The sequence below is a fragment of the Dasypus novemcinctus genome, chromosome 13 (genome assembly GCF_030445035.2).
Source record: "Dasypus novemcinctus isolate mDasNov1 chromosome 13, mDasNov1.1.hap2, whole genome shotgun sequence".
Taxonomy (NCBI): Eukaryota; Metazoa; Chordata; class Mammalia; order Cingulata; family Dasypodidae; genus Dasypus; species Dasypus novemcinctus.
The window spans coordinates 1,035,835-1,055,574 of record NC_080685.1 but is presented as its reverse complement, the minus strand read 5'-3'; the positions used below and the strand labels follow the sequence as shown (position 1 = coordinate 1,055,574).

The 19,740-nt window shown below is 68.1% G+C and overlaps 1 protein-coding gene across 1 annotated transcript in view; it reads left to right on the top strand.

The window, feature by feature from the left end:
- The first annotated feature begins 1,184 nt into the window (after positions 1 to 1,184).
- Positions 1,185 to 19,740, top strand: part of ITPKB (inositol-trisphosphate 3-kinase B) — a 62,278-nt gene continuing 43,722 nt past the window's right edge. The window contains exons 1-2 of the mRNA XM_058309374.2: positions 1,185 to 1,479; positions 2,282 to 4,012. Coding sequence (XP_058165357.1) covers positions 2,465 to 4,012 — 1,548 coding nt within the window. The 5' untranslated portion in view covers positions 1,185 to 1,479; positions 2,282 to 2,464. The remainder of the gene's footprint in view (positions 1,480 to 2,281; positions 4,013 to 19,740) is intronic.

Below are 19,740 nucleotides of genomic sequence, written 5' to 3'. Positions count from 1 at the left end.
GACGCCTGCCCGCGGAGCTGCTGCGAGGGGGAGCTCCAGGCTTGTGTGGCTAGTGAGCCCCCATTAGGGGCCGCGCAGGGAGCGGGGCTCAAGCTTCTCCTGTTATGTTTTAAAAACCTAGCAAGGAGCACAACAGCGTCTGATTCCCGGGAAATCTTGGCTGGAAGGCCTCTTGTTTTCAGGTTGAACGTGTCTTTTCCTGATTGAGCAGTAGGCTGCTTTGCTCACTTAAACAGTATTGTTATATAAATAAGCCAGAGAGAGACAGGTTTCTACAAGCAGAGTCAAAATTTCCATCTGAATTTTAGCTAATGGAGATACAAGGACCACATTTTAAATCTCCTCAGCCTCCCAGCCGAGTTTTCCCTCTGTCCACTAAGACTGTAGTTTTTTAGGGAATTGTCTAGACACACTTGCAGGGAGGGCTCGAATGCTCAGTAGTGTTGGCTTGTGTGCCTCACCATCCCCCACCTTTTTTTTCGCTGGTGTGGGGGGAGGACAGCGCTTGAAAATTACCCAGTCTACAGGAGACCAAGCAAGAGTTTCAGACAGCACTGGGGCCTTCTTAGCTCCTGTGCGAGCCTTTTTCTTAAAATAACTTTGAAAATTAAGTGTAAACCCTGCGAACGGCACATTTGCTGTGTGCATTTATAGATAAACGTGCAATGTAAATCCAGCAGTTGCACTGCAAACCATCCACAGCTCACAGCCCATCAACCGAGGCAGTCAAAAGTTGCAACTTTGCAAAGAGGTGCCCACAACGTTTTTTTGTTTGCATATTTGTGTACAAGAACACAAACCGTTCAAATGGGATTTTAGCCCATTTTCAATGCTTTAAAAAGATCCCCAGGATTTCTTTTGCTGCTGTCGTCTAAAACACAAATTCAAAACTTTATTAAAAACATTTTCAAAAATAGTTTCATAAAGCTAGACCTAAGCAAGCCTCGGTCGAGGCGTGGAAAATGGATCGTGTATCTTTAACCCGCAGAACTTAAAAGCCTTTTTTTTTTTTTTTTTTGCTAGCTAACAATGGAAACTTTTTTTTTAAGTGTTTCCCTCCCTGGGTTCTGCCAAGCAATAGAAAAAAAAAAAGAAGAAAAGAAAAACTTGTTCCGCTGAGTTCAACCCAGACAGGCTCACAACTTCCTTCCTGCTTCCCTCCCCCACCCCTCCCTCCTCCCTCCTCCCTCCTCCACCCCCCAACTTTTTTCTCGCTCGCACATTGAACAAACACCGCAGGAGCGCGGGGCGGACAGTGACAGGGGAGTGCCCGGCAGGCGTGCAGGGCCGTCCCGCGTCGCCTCCGCCGGCCCCTGCGCCAGGGGACCCCGGCTCCTCCCCCCCTCTTTTTGGGGGGGCCTTTCCCAGATCGGCGAGGCGCCCTTTCCCGGAGCATTTCTACTTTCACGGCCCCGCGTCCTCCGAGGCCTGCGTCCCGGGCCATGTAGCCGCCCGCGCCGGGCACCTCGGCCCTCGCAGGTAGGTCCGGCGGCCTCTCCAGGGCCCCCGCCCGGGAACCTGCGCTCCTGGCCCGCTCGGGACGGATCCGGCGTCCCGGGCCGTGGGGACGCGGGCGGGGAGGCTGGGGCGCCCGAGGGGGGGGGTGCGGGGAGTTCCTATGGGGGGGAGCGTGGGGCGGGCTGGGGCGCCCCGCGGAGAGCCGGCGACCCCCGCCCCCCTCCCCGCGGCCCGGCCGGGGATGCCCAGGCCCCGCCGCCCCGGGATGGCGCGGCCCCGCCGGGGAGCAGCGCGCACGGCCGCGGGTTTCCGAGCGCGCACGGCGGGGCGCGCGGGGGCGGCCGCGCTCGCGACCCACGGCGCGGGGAGCCGGCAGGCAGGGCCGGGCGCGCGCCCACGCGCAGGACACGTGCACGCGCGCAGACGCGGCGCGCCCCTCCGCGAGTGCTCCCGCAGGAAGGTGCCGACTCTCGGCCCCGGGCGCGCGCAGGCGCGTGCCCGCACCCGCAAACTCCCTGGCTGCGGGCGGGCCACCCCCGCGCCGGGCCCGGGCCGGGAGGGCGGAGAAGGGCGGCCCCGGGGCCCCGGGCAGGAGCGGCGCGGGCTCGGGGCGCGGAGGCCGGGCGGCAGCGGGGTCCCCGCGCCCGGCCCAGGGGGCGCAAGTGGCCCTGCCCGGCCCCCCCGCGCGCCCCAGGGGTCGGGACCGAGGCTTGGAGTTTGAAGCGGAAGGACCTGAGCGCGCATCCCAGCCCGGGGTGGGGGGTGCCCGCGCGCCCCGTCCGCCCCCCCGGGTTCCTAACGCCCCCCCCTTGTGTCTCCACAGCGGAGCCGAGCGGCCGTGCATGGAGTCCGGGCAGGGGCCCGCGCCCGCGGCCCCGCGCCCCGCGCCGCGCCCGCCATGCCGCGCCTGCAGCGCCCCGCGCCGGGGGGCCGGGGCTGACCCGGGAGCCGCGGGCCGGGGAGGCCGCGCCGGGGCGGGCCGGGGAGCGGCGGCGGCCGCCCTGCTATGGCCGTGTGCTGCGGGGCCGTGCCCAGCCCGCCGAGCATGAGGAGCGCCGAGCACGCCCAGCGCCGCGGGCCCCGCGCCCCCGGCGGCCACGCGCCGCGCGCCCCCCTCCTCGTCCCGCCCGCCGCGCCGCCGCCGCCCCAGGCGCCCGGGAGCCCCGGCGGCCGGCGGGAGCTCAGCGGGGCCGGGCGCCCGCGAGGGGCCGGGGCGCCGGCGGCGGGGCCGGAGCGGGCCGCGCGGAAGCTGCGCGCCCTGCAGCGCGAGCTGCACGACGTGCAGGTGACCCAGAAGGTGGGCCTGTTCGAGGCGCACATCCAGGCGCGCGGCCCCGGCGCCCTGCCGCCCCGCAGCCCGCGCCCCGGCCGCGCCCGCTCGCCCGCGCCCGGCCCCCCGCGCAGCAGCAGCCAGCCCCCGCGTGGGGCGCCGGCCCAGGGCGCGCGCGGCGACGAGCGCAGGACCAAGTCGTGGGGCGAGCGGTGTCCGGAGGCCCCGCAGGTGGACCCCGCGCGGCCGGGAGGCGCGGCGCGCCGCTGCCCAGCGCAGACCCAGGAGCGCGTGGCGCCCCGGCCCGGCCCGGCGGCCTCGGGGAGGACGGAGGAGCCCCTCCACGCCAACCCCTCCTGCGGCTCGCCCCCCGCCGTGGACATCGACGAGACGCCGTCCGCGCCCACGGGAGCCGGCCCAGCCGGCCCAGCAGTGGCCACCGCCACCAGCCCAGCCCCGGAGCGCGACGCGGAGCCCACGGGGCAGGTGGAGAAAGCAGCTCCGCCTTGTGGACTGCCGGGCCCCGGGGCGCCCCGAGCTTGCGGGAGGCCCGAGGAGACAGGCACAAAGGCGCACAGCTTGGCGCCCTCCGAGGCGAGGAGCTGGACCTGGCGCCCCGGACCCCCGGACTCCGTCGGCCCGCCTGAGGCCCAGAGCAGGTCCCCAGCGGCTGCAGGGCCTCGGCATGACTCGGACAGAGGACAGGAAGGCTCTCAGCTGCCAGGGCTGCGTGGGGGCAGGCACCCAGTGCGGCCGGGAGCCGCGGAGGTGGACACAGGCCGCACCTCCTGCCGGGTGCCGGAGCCTTCCGTCTGTCCGGAAGCGGCCAAGGAGTTTCGGTGCCCCCCTGGGGACAGGGAGGGGGTGCCGCCCGCCGGCTCCGGGCCGTGGCTGCCTCCCCTGCAGGCGGCAGGTCTGGCCTGGACGTGTGGCCCAGGGGTCCCGGCAGAGGGCCCTCAGGAAGGCCAGCTGCAGGACGGAGATGCGCGGCCGCCCCCGGGCTGGAAGGACCAGCCCTCCCCGCGGGAAGCCCGCGGCCCCGGCAGCATCCCGGCCGTCATCGTCACCGACGCGGACACTCAGGAGGACGGGGGCCCGGAGGAGGCGCGGGGGAGCCCGCGGCCCGGCCTGCCGCTGCGGAAGCTGTCGTCGTCCTCCGCGTCCTCCACCGGCTTCTCCTCTTCCTACGACGACTCGGAGGAGGACGTCTCGAGCGACCCCGAGCGCTGCCTGGACCCTGGCTCGGCCCTCCTGCCCACCCTGGACCAGCAGAAGCCGCGGGTGGTGAGTCTCCGGGTGCGGGCGTGTGTCCTGCTTGGGGGTCGCTGGGCTGCGGCCTGGGATTTCCGCAGGTGTGTTCTCCAGGTGGGCCTGTGCAGGTGCACCGTGCACCGTGCGGCTCGGCTGGAGAAGGCAGGGAATCGGGCACGTCTGCGCCCACACCCACTTCCTGGGGGCCTCCCATGTCACTTCCCCGGGAGGCACGCTCGCCAGTGTCCACTAAAGGCCCCTGTTAGTCTCCAGAGCTGGCGAGCAGGGAGGTGGCGTGTCAGCTCACGTCTGACCGGGCGAAGCTCTGAGCGCCGGGTCTTCTGGGTGGAGGGAAACCGACAGGGACCTCCGCTTGGAGCCAGGACGCGATGCCGGGGTTCTGGCCCCGTGGGGTGCAGAGGCACGAGCCTCGTTAGCTAAGTGGGGACAGGAGCCGGGTCCCTGGGCGCAGCTCGGCCTGGGACCCAGGGACAGCCACTCTGAGCTCAGTAGCACTGCGGGTGCTCCTAGGCCCCTGGCCTGAGCAGGCCCTGGGTGACAGATGTGCTGTCGGCTCCCGCAGGGGCGTCTCAGGTGTGTGTTCTCGCGCGTCTGTTTCGGTCGACACCGCTGACGTCTGGTTCTGGCTGTGGCAGTGGACATGCTTTATTTTTGTGGCGTGGTTCGTGTCACTCCTGGCTGTTTGCGCTCTTAGGAGTAGCAGCCCGTCTCCAGAAGACGTAAGAGTCAAAGCTGCGCTCCTGAGAAGGCCTGGACTTTTTCTCGGTTTTTCCAGAGAGGGCGGGGGGAATTCCTAGCGCGGCGCTGACAAGCCAGCAAGGCGCTGGGTGCGAGGTGGGCGCAGGCCTGCGGCTCGGCGTGGCGGCGGCGGCCACGCCACCTCGAGGTCAGCTACCCGTCCTCCACCTCGGTCACGTTGGCCGCGGCGCACGGAGCTTTGTGTTCTCACTCGCCATGCTTCTCTGAGGTAGTCCTCTGACTCCTACTTCAGAAATGACGGTCTGAATTTCGGAAGGCCAGGGCATTTCTTTTCATGAAACTCTTTTTGCGGATTATTTGGCAAAGCGTATGCAAAGCGTGGGGCCAGGCAGCCCAGGGCCCCGGGCTGGGCGCACCTGCTGCCGGGAGCCGGCTCAGCAGTGCCGGGAGGGCGGGTCCACTGGGGACGGCCGGGGGTGGCTGGGCAAGGCCTCTCCAGGGTGGCCCCGCTTCCTCGCCTGGCAGTTATTGGTCAGTAAGTCCGGGTGGGCCTCAGGACCACCCCTCAGGCTGCTCAGGTGTGCTTTCTGGACCCGCAGCGCAGCTCCGCAGCCGGAGGAGCCCTAGCTCGTTCCCAGTTTCCCTTTGCCCTCTCTAAGGGCGGCTTAGACGTGCCTTCTGGTCGGTTTTCAAAACCGTGTGTGTGTCTCGATACATTTGAAAAGGGCTCTTGACAGGAAGTGCGCTGGAGGGGAGAAACAGCGACAGGTGATACGGGGACGTTTTGCCCTTCGGCAGAGGGAAGCCACCTGCGAAGCCGGGGCAGCGGCCGGTGGCCATGGAGGGCGAGGCCAGGCCGCCTGGGCCAGCCTCCCGGCCGCCCTGACCGGGCTTGCTCACACCATGGCGTGAGCCGGGGATCTCCCCGCTGGCGTCCCCCCTGCGTCACCGCAGCTGGTAGGGCGGGCTGGGGCGGGAAGCCACGTGGACGTCACGGGGTGCTAGGGCCTGGGCGTGTGGGGTCGGTGGCTGCGGCGTGAGCCGTTTCCCTCGGGTGCGCCTTGTGGGTGCAGCCTTGCTCGCCGACCGGGGCTCGCCTGATCACCTGCGCGTTTTGTCCCAGACGGGCGCTGGGCCCCTTGGCGAGGCCCGAGGCCCCGGGGCCGCCCTCCCTGCTCACACTCACGCACCCTCGTGGGGTCGGCACGGCCTGCCCAGCTCTCCGCCCCAGGTCCAGGCCGGGAGAGGACCTTCCTGCAGAGCTGCCCTGGGCCCGCGGCGGCAGATGGGTGCGCTGTGGGTGGACAGCGGTGGCGCCCACCTGCCCGCGCTGTCTGCTGCCAGCTGCCTGTCTTTCCTGCAAAAACCTGCCACTGTCGGGAGTAACCCCTGTCCCCCGAGTCAGCAAAAGGGGGACCTCGAGACCTCCCTCCAGTCAAAAACGAGGGGGGCAGCGAGTAGTTTGGAGGTGCGCCCTGGCACGTGAGCCCTGCATCGTGCGCGTCAGCCAGGCTTTCTCCTGGAGGGCCGTGGTGGGAAGCCCCTTCCCCTCATTTGCTGGCTAGGGTGGGAGCCGGAAGACTGCGCCGGGGGCAGGGCCCCTGGGGCAGGACCCCCGTGCCAGCCTGTTGGGGGCGGGCAGATGTCCCGGCCTGGGTGGCCAGAGCTCTCCCTTACCTGTTAACAGGACATGCTCTCCTGCGCCCCGTGCGGAGACTCGCTCCTCGTCGGCAGTTCTCTCTTTACTTTTCTATACTACTTTTAGGACCCCTCAGGTGTTAAAGTATGGATGCGTGTTACTTTAAGAAAGTAGATTTTACTGGTTTGTGTCTGATTTGAGCTGTAAATAACGGCGACGGGCGATGGAACCAGCATGCTGGCGTAGTTGCCTGGGCGGTCCGTCGGGAGCCGTGCGATGAACCCTCGCCTTTCGGTGCTTGCTGGTTTTCGAGGGCTGTAGGGATTTTGTTTCCCTCTGCATTTTCTTTGTTGTTGTTTTTGTTTGTTTGTATTACCTAGTTTTTCATTTTTTAAAAATTTCTCGGGGAGAAACTCCTACACTTAGGAAAAAATTCAAAGAGCTTAAAGTGGTTTTAGGTGTTCTTGAAGTGTGTGTAATTTTTTGTTTTGGGTAAACCAAGCTGAAATTCCAGGGCCTTCGAGGGGCACTTTAGAAGCCCAGCGAGGACCCTGAGGCGAGGGGCGTTCCTGGGCGGGTCGAGGCAGGCCAGGCCTGCGCTTCCCGGCTCGGCTCGGGGGCCACCTTCTCCAGGGGGGCAGGGGGTGTCCCCGGAAGCCCTGCAGAGCTGGGAGGGCCCGGGAAATGGGCGCGCGGGCCCCTGCGCAGCTGCCCTGCTGCCGTGAGAGTGTGCCGGCTCCGCCGCCCTGAAAGTGCGTGGATTGCGCGGTGTGCTCGTGAGCGCCGCCGGGACACCTGGCTCTAAGCCTCCTCATGGGCGGGGCGCCTTCGGGGTGCCCACCGGTGGGCCTCGGGCAGCGAGGCCGGAACTCGGGGTACCCTTAGGGCCGTGCTTTCCCCTGCCTGCGGGTGGATCTGTCCGACTTCTCTCCCTTTACCGGGAGAACGTTCTTTGGAATTCCACGCCGAGGAGGCCTCACCGAGGTAAATCGTCAGTCCCTGCTGACGGCGTTCCAGGCCGGCGGGAAGCACGAGCCGTGCTCTGTCGTGAGGGCTCTGGAAGCCAAGCCAAAACCCGCCTCAGAGACTTGTTTTATCAGAGGGAAAAGAAACGCGTGGGGCTCAGAGGGGAGCGGTGGCCTCTGCAGAGCTCGAGCTCCAGCCTTCCTAGCTTTGGGGTGTCACAAGGAAAACGTAAAACGACCCCCGTCGGCGGGAGCTCTTAGAGAGACACCGCGGAGGCTCACTCGAGCCACTCTCGGAACTTGCGTTCTCAAGTGCCACGCGGCTCGAGTCACTGCTCTGGTTTCGCTGGCACGCACCTGCTGACAGCTTTGAGATTAGATTAGTTCTGTGTAGTTTGTTTATCTTCCCGGGAGCATCGATAGCGCTCTTTAGGCTCATTCGTCTTGCCAGGGACGGACGGAGCTCCCAGTAGCTCCGGGGAGGACGGGCGAGCGGTGGCGCTGGCTGCGGGGGACCCTGCGCTCGGCGGGGAGCGGTGGACTGCGCAGGCCGTGCCCGAGCTCCGCCCGCCTGTGTCTCGGCAATTCCGTCAACTCACAGATGGGAGCCTATGGCTCTGTTGAGCTTTACTGGGCATTGTTTAAAGTTTGGTATCACTTAACGATTGAAACCCAGGCAACGAAGGGCTTCTCTTGGGGCCCGCTGGCCTGCACTAACTTTTTTTTACTTTCTGGTATTTTTACTTCTATTTTGATCCAAACTGCTGTTAAATTTTATAACTGCAAAAAACGAGGAGCCACAGGAGTAAGCGGGCAGGACGGAGCTCTGCCGTTGGGACTTGGTGCGACTGGACTTGAGTGGGCCATGTTCAAGGAGAAGAGCCTCTCACTCTCCTGGGGGGCGAGTCCCCCCGTGGACCCTCCCCTGGGAGATGCGCTGCTGCCCATGGACCTGGCGTGTCGCTCTCGCGGTGGGGTCCCGGGTGGACCGGCTGCCGTCTCCGTCAGCCAAGGCCTGACGATGATCCGCCCCCTGGTCCGCGAGCGCGTGAGCAGCACGCAGAGCCCGCGTCAGAGGGGGCCCGAGGCGCGAGGAAAGGCCCCAGCGCGTGGGCGCGCACCCCTCCCGATGAGATGGCGCGTGATGGGCACCTGTAAGCCTGGTGCGCCCCGCTCCCAGGAAGCAGCCGTAGCAGGGGTGTCGCCAGCACCCACCTCGCCGCCAGCCCGTGAGCCCCCTGGGACACACGGTGAGGGGCCGCGGTTACAGGGGGCCCCTGCACCGCCGCCCTCCCCGGCACACGTTTTTCCAGTGTCCCCGACATTCTTTCCAGGCTCGGCTCGGTTTGTTTTCGTCTCCTCCATGGCAGTGGACGCTGCGCCTGCCAGCGTCTTTCCCGGGCCCCTCCGCGGCGCCGGGCAGCTCCCACCCTCCGCTGTGCGCGCGTGGGTGACGGCCGCGTCCCGCCGGCTCGGGAGTGGGTTTGATGAGACCACCCTGCCCTGGACGGGGAAGGCACGCCGGCGGCTGGAGAGGGGCGTCCTTATCTGAGCTGAACGTGGTGCAGGAAACTGAGAAGGCCTGGCGTGCTGGCGCGATAAACAGTCTAATCTCCTCGCGATGGAAAAACCGCCGCGTAGCTTAGGAAATGGCTGGAGGTTTTGTTGGGGGCAGCAAATCCTTGAGCGCCAGGTTGCCGAGCCGGGCGGTTCTGCCGCTCATGCGGGAGGGGAAGAAGATCCTGCGTGGGGACCCTGCTAAGAGCTAGAGACAGAGCAGGCTTTTGGAATGTTCTAGAACTGACGTTTTCACCTCTGCGAGGCTGTTTGCAGCCCTTCCCGCTCCTCCGTGGTCTTTGTAATCCACACGGGATTGGTGCTCGTTAGCGGAGAGCACCTTGATTCCCAGGGGGCCAGGGGGCCGGGGGCCCAGGGGTGCTGCGTGCCGGGAAGGCGCCCGCGCGGCCGCTCTGGATCCTGCCACCTCCACCCGCCTCGCGGGTCTCTCTGAGGCAGATGAGAGAGTGGAGGGAAGGTTATTTGGGAGACCATGTGCTTCCTGCCTCAATTAGCCTGACCGTGAGCACCATACGATGCTTTCGAAGTTTCCCAAAACGACGGTGGACAGGGGCGGGCACGCGCTTGCCAGACAGTCCAGCCTCAGCGGTGCGTCGAGAAAGTCAGGGGCCGAGCCGGAAACCGTCTTTATGTCCACTGCGGGGCCAGCACCAAAGTGGACGCAGCCGGGGGGCGGGGCAGGGCGATGGGACATTCTAGATAATCTCAGCTCCACCTGCCCCTGGGACCGGCTCCCCTGAGGGTGCAGGGAGACGTTAGGGAAGGCCAGGGGGTGGGGAGCAGGGCCCGGGGTCCCTGTCGGGAGAAGGTGCTCAGGGTGGGGAGCAGGGCCCGGGGTCCCTGCCGGGAGAAGGTGCTCCAGCATGCGTGGCGTGGTTTCCTCTTCTGTGTCCTGGGACGTGAGGGAGGGGCTCCGCCGGGGGTACGCCAGGTGCGTCCTGCGCGGGGTGGTCGCGTCCTGTGCAGGGTGGGCATCCGGGGACAGACGCCCGAGCCTCTCTCCTCTCCTGTGCCAGGTCTGAGCCGAGTCTGTCCAGGTGGGTCTGGATGAAGGGCTCGGCTGACCCCTTCTCAGGACCCCCGGGACGCGCCGGCGCAGCAGACACCGTGCACTGAGCCACTCGGGAGCAGGCCGTAGTCACCGCGCAAGCACGTTCCTGAAGCGCCGCTCCTGAGGGACCGGCTGGCGTCGGTGCGCGGCGTGGAACGGGCTGCAGGGATCGGGAGTGGGCGGCCGCTGCAGGGGCGCAGGCTGCGAGGACCTGGCCGGCCACCGGCAGCGGTCAGGGGAGCGGCCGCCCGGGACCAAACTCTGGGGGTAGGAGCGGCCGAGGGCAGCTGCTGCCCCGCCAAGCCGTGGACCTGCGCACACCCCTGCACACTCGTGGCCGTGGGGCCGGCCCCTCTGCGTTGCGGGGGAGCCCATCGCTTCTCAGGAGCAGGGCGCGGCCTGGGGCGCCCCGGCGGAGGTTTCCCGGAGCCTGGCGCTCCGTGGGGTCCGCGTGGGGCAGGGCCCTCCGCGCAGCTGCCTCGTCGCTGGCCGGGTCACGAGCCGCCCTCGCTGGCCGTGGAGACGCCCGAGGGAGCCCCGAAGGACCAGAGGGTGAGGGCCCCCGGCCACCCCCGCGGCCCTGAGGTGTTTCCAGCCATCCAGGTGGAGCCTCGTCGCGTGTCGCCGGCTGGAGGTGGAGGGGCCGGCAGTGGGCTGCGCGCTGACCTCCCAGCACGGCCGCTTGCCACGCTTTGCTTCCAGGCCAGGCTGGACTTTTAAAAACAGTCCCTTCTCGGCGGCTGGCCGGGGCTGGGTTAGCGCCTGGACCGGTGCACAGTGCTTGGGAGGGGCAGGTGTGCAGGTGGGTGTCCAGGGGCGCGCCCCGTCCTCGCCCCACACACCCGTGTGTGCGCAGGGAGGGCCGGTGCCATGTCCTGACGGGCACGCACTCGTTACAAGTGCGCCTCCTCTGCTCAAGGAGACCTTCCCTGTTACTGCAGACCCGGCCGAGGCCCGAACACGTCCACCCTGGGGCCCTGAGGGCCGGAACGCACTCGGCCACCTACAGCCCACTTTGCGCCACACGGTACCGCCCCGAGCTCGGCCGCGGACCCGACGGGGCAGTCGAGAGCCAAGGCCGGGTCTGGCCTGCAGGTGTCCTTAGGACCAGAGAGAGGGAGGATGCGGCAGGCGGAACGGGCCGAGACCGGGCCAACCCCGAGCCTGGGGGGCCCGTCGGCACCCGGGGGGCCTTGGGAACCGCGCAGGCCGTGGCAGGAGCCACACCGTGGTGACACACTCGAGTCTCCCCACCAGACCCCGCCCGCCAGGCCCCACTCCCGCTGTGACGGGAACGCTCTCCTCCTTGGCGGTTCAGGGGCGGGCAGCCTGCAGGGTGGCCCGGGGTTGCGCCCTCCTGCCCCCCGGGGGCCACAGAGCCTCCCGCGTGGCTGGCGCTTAGGAGCCCGTGGCTCCAGGCTCTGAACATCGGCTCCGTCCCGTGGTGTTCTTGGCCGTGGCCCCTGCTGGACACGCGCGTCCCAGGCCTGTCTGCAGCTCACGACACCCATGACCCCCAGCCCTGCCCTTCGCGGGGACGGAGGGGCTGACGTGGGAGGAACGGACCCGCCAAGGAACATGCCAGAAGGTGGCTGCGTCGCCCTCCGAGGCCAGCCGAGCGGTGAGTGGGCTGGACGGTAGCCCCTGTTGCCGTGGCTGGTTTCAATGTCGGAGGACAGCCACGTGGACCGGAGCTGGTGCTGCCGCGGGCTGCGCCGTCTGCCTGGAATCCTGCAGGTGCCGGGCAGGGCTGGTGCTGCCGGGCAGGCGGGCGGGCGTCCGTGGCCTGGAGCCTTGTTTTCAAGCTGGAAAAGCTGTGGGTTTATGGAAAAACCCTGCAGAAACCACGGCATTCCCGCCCACCCCCGCCAGCGATGCTCCAGTGGTGCATCTGCTGCAGCGTGGACCACTGTCCACAGCCCGTGGCTCCGTGGGGTGTGCGGGGGCGCCGGCCTGGCCCCTGACTGTAGTTTGGGACGTGCAGCACTGACCTGGGGGGACCCCAAGAGCTTCCGATGCCGTGGAAGGGCCCCGAGCCCTGAGTGGGTGCAGAGCCGCTGCTGGAGGACGGGGCGCGGGAGGCCCGGCTCATGGCGCTTCCCGGGAGGTTCGCAGGCGTCACAGCTTTACTCGAGGTTCGGCGTGAGTTCCCGGGGGCAGCCGTGGAGACACTGCGCGGCGGCCGGACGGCGAGGATTTCCTAAGCACCTGTTACGCGCCACGCTTCGCACCACGGCTTCATTGAACTGCTGCATGCTCTGTTGTTTTCCTCCTTTTGCAGTGAGAAACTGAGGTCCACTAGGCCCCGTGGCCTGCCCCACAGCGATCGGGGCAGGGCCGGCCTGAGCCCCAGCCGCCCCCCGACGACGGCGGGGTCTGGTTGCTTGTTGCCGGGAGATGTTGGCGTGGGCAAGGGCGCCGTCTCCTCACAGGGCACCCAGAGCCGGCCGCCCTGCATGGCAGGTCCTCTGCTTTTTTTAAAGAGTTATGTTTTTAATTTATTTGTCTCCCCACCTTTGCTGCTTGCTTGCTGTCTGCTCTCTATGTCCATTCGCTTTGCACTCTTCCGCGTCTGCTTGTCTCCCTTTGTTGCATCATCTTGCTGCGCCAGCTCTCCGTGGTGCCTGGGATGTCAGCTCTCGGCAGGTGCTGGCCAGCTTGTCTTCACCAGGAGGCCCCGGGACACGAACCCAGGACCTCCCATATGGCAGGCGGGAGCCCAACTGATTGAGCCACAGCCGCTTCCCAAAGGTCCTTTTTTATTCCCAGAGGTGGAACTAAGAAGATTCTTTGTCTTCTAAATGAACAGGCCTTTGGACACAGCCCCAGGCTCGCTGGAGAAGAGAGGAGGACGCCTCAGCCCCTATGGGCAGTAGAGCGCACAGCTCCTCACTGAGCAGAGGCAGGGCCTGAGCAGACCGGCCCTGGGGGAGTCTGGGAGCCCGGCCCGCTGCAGCAGGTGCGCCCTGCACCTGAGTCCCAGAGCGCGGCCTGCCCACAGCAGGTGCACCTGCACCTGAGTCCCAGAGCCTGGCCTGCTGCAGCAGGTGCGCCCTGCACCTGAGTCCCAGAGCATGGCCTCCCCACAGCAGGTGCGCCCTGCACCTGAGTCCCAGAGCCCAGCCTGCTGCAGCAGGTGCGCCCTGCTGCTGAGTCCCAGAGCGCGGCCTGCTGCAGCAGGTGCGCCCTGCACCTGAGTCCCAGAGCCTGGCCTGCTGCAGCAGGTGCGCCCTGCACCTGAGTCCCAGAGCGCAGCCCATTGCAGCAGGTGCACCCTGCACCTGACTCCAGGAGCCCGGCCCGCTGCAGCAGGTGCGCCCTGCACCTGACTCTAGGAGCCTGGCCCGCTGCAGCAGGTGCATCCTGCACCTGAGTCCCAGAACTTGGCCTGCCCACAGCACGTGCGCCCTGCAGCAGGAGCCCGGCTTGCCTCTCCTATGGAGAAGAGCCGCAGCTCCGCCTGCAGGACCACGGGTCTCAGCACAGATCTCTTCATGTCTGGTTTTCTCCGGCCACCCATGCTTCTGGACTGGGCGACCAGGCTCGAGGCCCCTGGACTGTTAGGGACACGGCGAGGGCCTGGCCGGCGCCCTTCACCCTGACGCTGGCGCCCACTCGGCGTGGGAGGCCTGCGCTTCTGTGTGTGAGCACCCAGGAGTGCGACCTTGGGCGGCCTCCGCTCTCCTTGAAAGGCTGGGGCTGAGGGATGGCCCCCGAAGACCCCCCTCCCTGTCCCCTCCCTCCCTGCAGGCGCTCTCAGCTGTCCTGGAGCCGCCTCGGCCTGCACTTCAGGTTGAGTTTTGCAACAAGGTGGTGCTGAAGGTCCTAGAAACGCTTCCCCTTTCTGTTCTAGAAAAGCAGACGCGAGTGTAGTTAGAGCTGCTGAGGCTGACGCCGCCCCTCTCCCCACTGCCTGCCCCATGCCCATGGGCGGTGGGAGGCCTGGGCCTGGGTCCCTGCCCGGCGCTGCCCTCGCCTCGGCGCAGGAGGCACGTGGGCGACCCGCCGAGCCTTCACCCCAGAGTGGAGGAGCCAGAGCCGCCCGCAGCCGTCGGGAGGCCCGGGGGCTCGCCTGCGCGGTCACCAAGGAGCACTGGGGGCTGGGGCTGGGGCGGACGTGCAGAGGCGCGCCGGGACCCACCCGGACTGGGCAGCACGTCTCACGTCGGCGCACGTGCAGGTCGCGGCCTCCCGCGGCCCCAGCGCCCGGTGCGCTCGGCCAATTGGGTCCGAGGCCGAAGATGCAAACGGCCGCAGACGTGGCCGCAGTGCGCAGAAGGCGGCTCCGTGCTTCAGGCTCAGAACCTTAGGGAGACTTAGGTCTGCTTCTCGCGTCAGCTTGCGCGGTAGGCCTAAAGCGGTCTTGCTCCGGTCCTGACTCGAGGTGAAGTTAGGTGTCTGGGTGTGGCTCCAGGCGAATATTAAACGGGTTTGTTAGGCTGTCGGCGGGTAGGGCCTTGTGATTCAAGGTGTTTCTCTGCGTCGCATCATCGTCACGGGTTCCCAGGAGCTAGCATCCTGCCGGGAGGGTTCTGTATTGATCCGGTTTCTTCAAGGCTGGTTAACTGAATGCCTCTCCATTTGCTTTAGTAAGTACTTTGCAACAAACTGGGTTTATAAAGACACAGGGTCTTTGCTGAATCGGTGGCGCACGCTGTTGGAAGCAGGCGGGATGTCCTACCCTGGGCGTCCCCTGCGAGGTTTGAGGAAGGCGGATTAATCTGCACTCACACGGCCACGGCATTTATTATGCACCATCTGTGCCAAAGGTGTGTGGCGGTCGGCGTGCGTGTGGGTAAAGCCTGGCCCGACCTGCGCCTGGCGTGCAGCTCAGGCGCCGAGATGAGCTGAGCACCTGGGGCCACCCAGCGCTGCACGGCCCACAGGTCGTCTTGTTGAACTCTGCCCTCTGCAAGGGAGGTGCTCTCGTACCCCCACGTAGCGGATGGGAAAACCAAGGCTCAGTGAGGCAGCGGGACGTGTGCAAGACCAGAGGGAGAGCGTGACGGCCCGCGCGGCCTCTTCCCTCAGGCTCGCGCAGCCTCTTCCCTCGGGCTCGCGTGGCCTCTTCCCTCCAGCAGAGCTCTTTGGGGGGCTGTCCCCCCACCCCCGGGTGCCAGAGCCCCTCCCCCGTGGCAGCAGCGAAACCCTCCCGGCGTGGCCAGAGGCCGGTGGACACCGCTGCTGTGGAGCCTGCCCGGGGGCCACTGCCTGTCCTTCCAGACGGGTCGGCGCCGCAGCACGTTGAGGTGCGTTTACAGTGGACGCAGAGGACGGAAACGACGCGCAGGGGCTGTGGGAAGGTGGTGCTGTGGGCATTGGGCGCGGGAGGCTGCGCCCCGTCAGGAAGAGGGGCAGCCCGCGGCGGCACGGGGACACGGGCAGGGCTGGCGGGAGTCATCTGGACCAGTTTCCACTCCATGCCGCAGCTTCCCGCTGCCTTCTCCAGCCCGGGCGGGTCCACGGCGGCTCTGGCTCTTACGTCAGGTCGAGGGAGGCACTCGGGGGCTGCGTAACGAGCAGCCTCACCGCCAGGGCTTCCAGCAGTGGAGGGCTGTTCCCCACTCCCGCGCTGAGCCCCTCGGGATCTGCCGTGGCTCTGCAACCTGGCGTCTCCAGGACCACCTGGGGCATGGCCGGTCGTCGTGCCGACGGGAGAGCAGGCGCGTCACGTCCTGCCTTGGGCAACTGCAGCCCAGAGAGGTGGCACGCGCCACCTCTGCTGACGTCTGAGTGGCCACGGAGGGCGCGGGCTCTCCTCTAGCTTTAAGGCGCAGGAGAGTAGAGCCCCCTGGCGCCCAGGGGACGCAGAGAGGCGCGGGGTCCAGGACGTGCACCTGCCATGCGCAGGCACTCACGCGTCTCTGGAGGAGCTCGGCTGTCGGGCTGGCTTTTTGCCACACTTAGGGATTGCTGAGCAAAAAGAGAAAGACTCAAGATTCCAAAAAATGTTAATTCTTCAAGAAAGCGAAGGTTTTGGAGCAAGGGCACGGGGACGGGGGTGACTCGGGCACGCGGCGGGGGCGGGGGTGGCTCGGGCACGCGGCGGGGGCGGGGGGTGGCTCGGGCACGCGGCGGGGGCGGGGGTGGCTCGGGCATGCGGCGGGGGCGCGGGCGGCCATCGTGAGCTGGGCGTCGCCGCTCGGGGCCTTGGACTCTCTCCGGCCGTCCCTGTGGTCAGCAGCGCTGACCCCCCGTAGCCCTTCGTGAGGACCCGCGCTCCGAGCAGGGGGAAGTGCTGAGCGCGCGCTCGGGTGGCTTTTGGAGACCCCGGCGCTGTTCCTTCTGCGCTGGAGCCTCTTCTTCGCCAGGCTGGGGGCAGGCGATAGGGACCAGCCGGCTGCAGGGTCTAAAACGGGATAAGACCGGAAGCCCGCGGGAGGACGCGGCGTCACCCTGCCCAGGGCTCAGGGCTCAGGAAAATAGGAGTAAAAATAGCCTCCTTTCCTGCGTCCTTCCCGGGGCGGCCTCCACTCCCAGCTGCTCTCGGCCGAGCGGGCAGAGCTGGGCGGGGGTCAGTGCAGGGAGGTGGGGACGGGGCACAGGCGGGGACGGGGGCGTGGGGGACTCCAGGGGCAGCCCCCCCAGGGCCAGGGCCCCGCTCGCCGCCGCGGCTGCCCGTAGCCGCCTGGACGGGCCGCGTCTCGCCCTCCGCTGGCCCTCTGGGGCTGCTGACCGCTCACTGCCGGCCTGTGCCTTCCCCGCTGCCAGGGCAGGAAGGTGACCCTGCCCTCCCAGCTGGAGCGGATGTGGGGGCCAGAGCGTGGGGGAGGGGCACGCTGGCCTGGACGGAGGCACAGGCCCCTGGGGTACAGGCCCGTGGGGGCAGGGCCGGCTCCCCTTCCTATGTAGGTGCTCCCGTGTGGGTGGGTTCCTCCTCCTGGGTGGGTGCTCCTCTTTCTCCCAGGTGGTGCTCCCCCTCCCTGGTGAGTGCTCCCCTTTCTCCCAGGGGAGTGCTCCCCCCTCCCGGGCGGGTGCTCCCTCCTTCCCAGTGGGTGCTGCCTCGCCTCCACGGCCCACAGCCCTTCAGCACCTGGTTTTCTCAGCTGCAGAGCGGGCTCGTTGCATCCGAGGACAGGGGCACATTTGCAAACGTCAAGGCTGTGGGGATCCGTCTCAATGGCGGAGGTCACGCCGTGGCCCCCGGGGGTCGCCGCGCCCCCTGCGGTGGGCCAGAAGGAGGGGGGCCTGGCGGCTGCAGCCCCAGGGGTGGGCGTTCCCAGGGCCTGGGGTGCGGGGAGCCTGGGGTGCAGGTGGGCGGAGGGCAGGGTGCAGGGCGCGGCGGCCCGGCGCACCCCGAGGTCCCCGGAAGGCGCAGGTGCTGTGTGTGGAAGCAGGCGCTTATCTCCCCTGCTGCGCTTCCACCCTGCGCCTCGGTGCACCGCCGGGGAGCACGCTTCCTGCCGCCCCGCCCTGGGCCCCGTGGCCGGCGAGGGGCTTCCTGTGAGGAGCAGGCGGGGCCCGTCGCGGCCGCGCAGGCCCCGCTGCCGGGAGCCCCCCGCGGGCCCACCCTTGCTGCTTTCTAACCCGGGGCCTCCGGGCTTGGGGGGGGCGGGGGCGGGGGGGTGGTCTGCTGGCAGGCGCCCTGGCGCTCAGAGCTCGGGGCGCAGGGTGCTGCGAGGGGCCTCTGCCAGTGCGTCCCCTCCGTCAGTGCCCGGGGTCCCGGCGGTTTTTCCAGATGGGGTGTTACTGCCCTTTGGGTGGGCCATTGCCTTGTTGGGGGCTGCGCGCTGCCGGCCGTCGTGCTCCCTGCCCTTGCGCGGTGTTGTCGTTAGTCCCTTCTCGAGGAGGCTCTGGAGGTTGGGCCGGGGACCTCGTGCGGGAGCAGGTGCCCTGAGCTGCGCCCCGCCGTGGGAGGTGTGAGCCAGCAGCGGCCCCCCCCGGGAGCAGCCCAGACCCCCCCCCCCCCGGCCCCGCGCCGGCCCACACCGCCCACAGGCCTGGTGGCTGCTGCGGGGGCCGCACAGCCCTGAGGGAGATGTCCGGCGGGTCGGCGGGTCGGGGCGGCGAGGGCGCCGCAGAGGAGGCAGAGTGGGGGGCAGCCCGCCACGGGGCCATCGCCTTGCTCTCTACGTGGCGAGACGGAGCTGGGGCCGCCTCCTGAGCCTGGGCCCCGGTTAACGCTGGGCTGCTGTTGTCTCCCGCTGGCGTCTCCCTGAGGAAGCAGGTCCGCTCAGGGCGGCTGCATGGACGCGTGGCCCCGAAGAAGGGCCCTCTCGGGGTTCACGGCCCGCAGCCACCGGCTCGGGTTCCGGTGAGCCAGCCTGGAACTGGGCTTTGAAAGAGAGTCCAGCGGACAGGGGCCTGAGCCCCCGCCTGGCCACACCTGGCCCCCTCCTCCCCACCTCCACCTGGCAGGCCGTGGGGCTGGGGGTCAGGGCTGTGGGGGCTGGGGGTCGCTGTGGGGGCTGGGGGTCAGGGCCGTGGGGGCTGGGGGTTGCTGTGGGGCTGGGGTCAGAGCTGTGGGGGCTGGGAGTCAGGACCGTGGGAGCTGGGGGTCAGGGCCGTGGGGGCTGGGGGTCAGAGCTGTGGGGGCTGGGGGTCAGGGCTGTGGGGGCTGGGGGACAAGGCTGTGGGGGCTGGGAGTGTCAGGGCCGGCAGCGGAGGCTGGGGGGTCAACATGGGGGCTGGGGGTCAGGGCCGTGGGGGCTGGGGGTTGCTGTGGGGCTGGGGTCAGAGCTGTGGGGCCGGGAGTCAGGACCATGGGAGCTGGGGGTCAGGGCCGTGGGGGCCGGGGGTCAGAGCTGTGGGGGCTGGGGGACAAGGCTGTGGGGGCTGGGAGTGTCAGGGCCGGCAGCGGAGGCTGGGGGGTCAACATGGGGGCTGGGGGTCAGGGCTGTGGGGGCTGGGGGTCACCGTGGGGGCTGGGGATCAGGGCCATGGGGGCTGGGGATATCAGGGCAGCTGTGGGGGCCGGGGGTCGGGTGGAGGTGGGGGTCAGGTGGAGGTGGGTGTGGGTCAGGGCTGGCATTGGGGGCTGGGGTCCCTTTGGGGTTGCCCACCCTCGGCTGCGCTGGCGGGCGGCCAGCGAGGAGAGCCTGAAGCGCCAAGGGGGCCGCTGGATAGCAGGGAGCGGCCGGCACGCTGGGGGGCTGCAGGAGGCGGAGGCAGTGTCCTTTCTGGTGCCTCAGCAGCGCTCCCTCCTGCGTGGTGGACAAGCGCTGCTTTCGCCCCTACGCAGCCAGCACCCTCACCTCACCACCCTGCGCTTCTCTTAGCACTTCCCTCCCCTTTCTGGAAGGACAGACAGACACAGGTGGGTGTCAGGACCTCCTGGACACGAGCTCCCGTGTGTCTTCTCCTGTTTTCTGCTGAAGTCGGGGTCGCCGGTCACCCCACCCCGTATTCTGGGAGCCCAGGGCCTTCGGGGGAGCAGCCGAGGGGGCAGAGCACCACGGGGCGGGCCTTGGCGCTCTTGGGACCGGCCGTGGCTCTTGGCAGCGGCTCTTTGCGGGCCCTGCTGTGCGCCCAGCGCGGGCTTGGCCTGGGCAGGGCCTGAGCGGGATGCCGTCGGTCGCAGGGGCAGGTGGCAGGTGCCTTAGGGCGAGCAAACCTCTCGCTGCAGTTCCAGGAAACGAGGCCCTGCTCTGACCCAAGCCTGACCGGGGGCCTGTGAGCAGGCAGGTCGCTGCGCGCCACCCGACAGGCCGTCCTGGGCCTGGGGCCACTGGCCAGCAGGCCTGTGGCCGAGGAAGCCCTCAGCAGGTGCAGGCGTGCCAGGCCGTGCCCGCCACCGGGCCTGGTTGACGGGCAGAGCCGAGGAAACCTCACACTAGCCCCAGGGCTGGAGCACGCTGCCGCTGTCCCG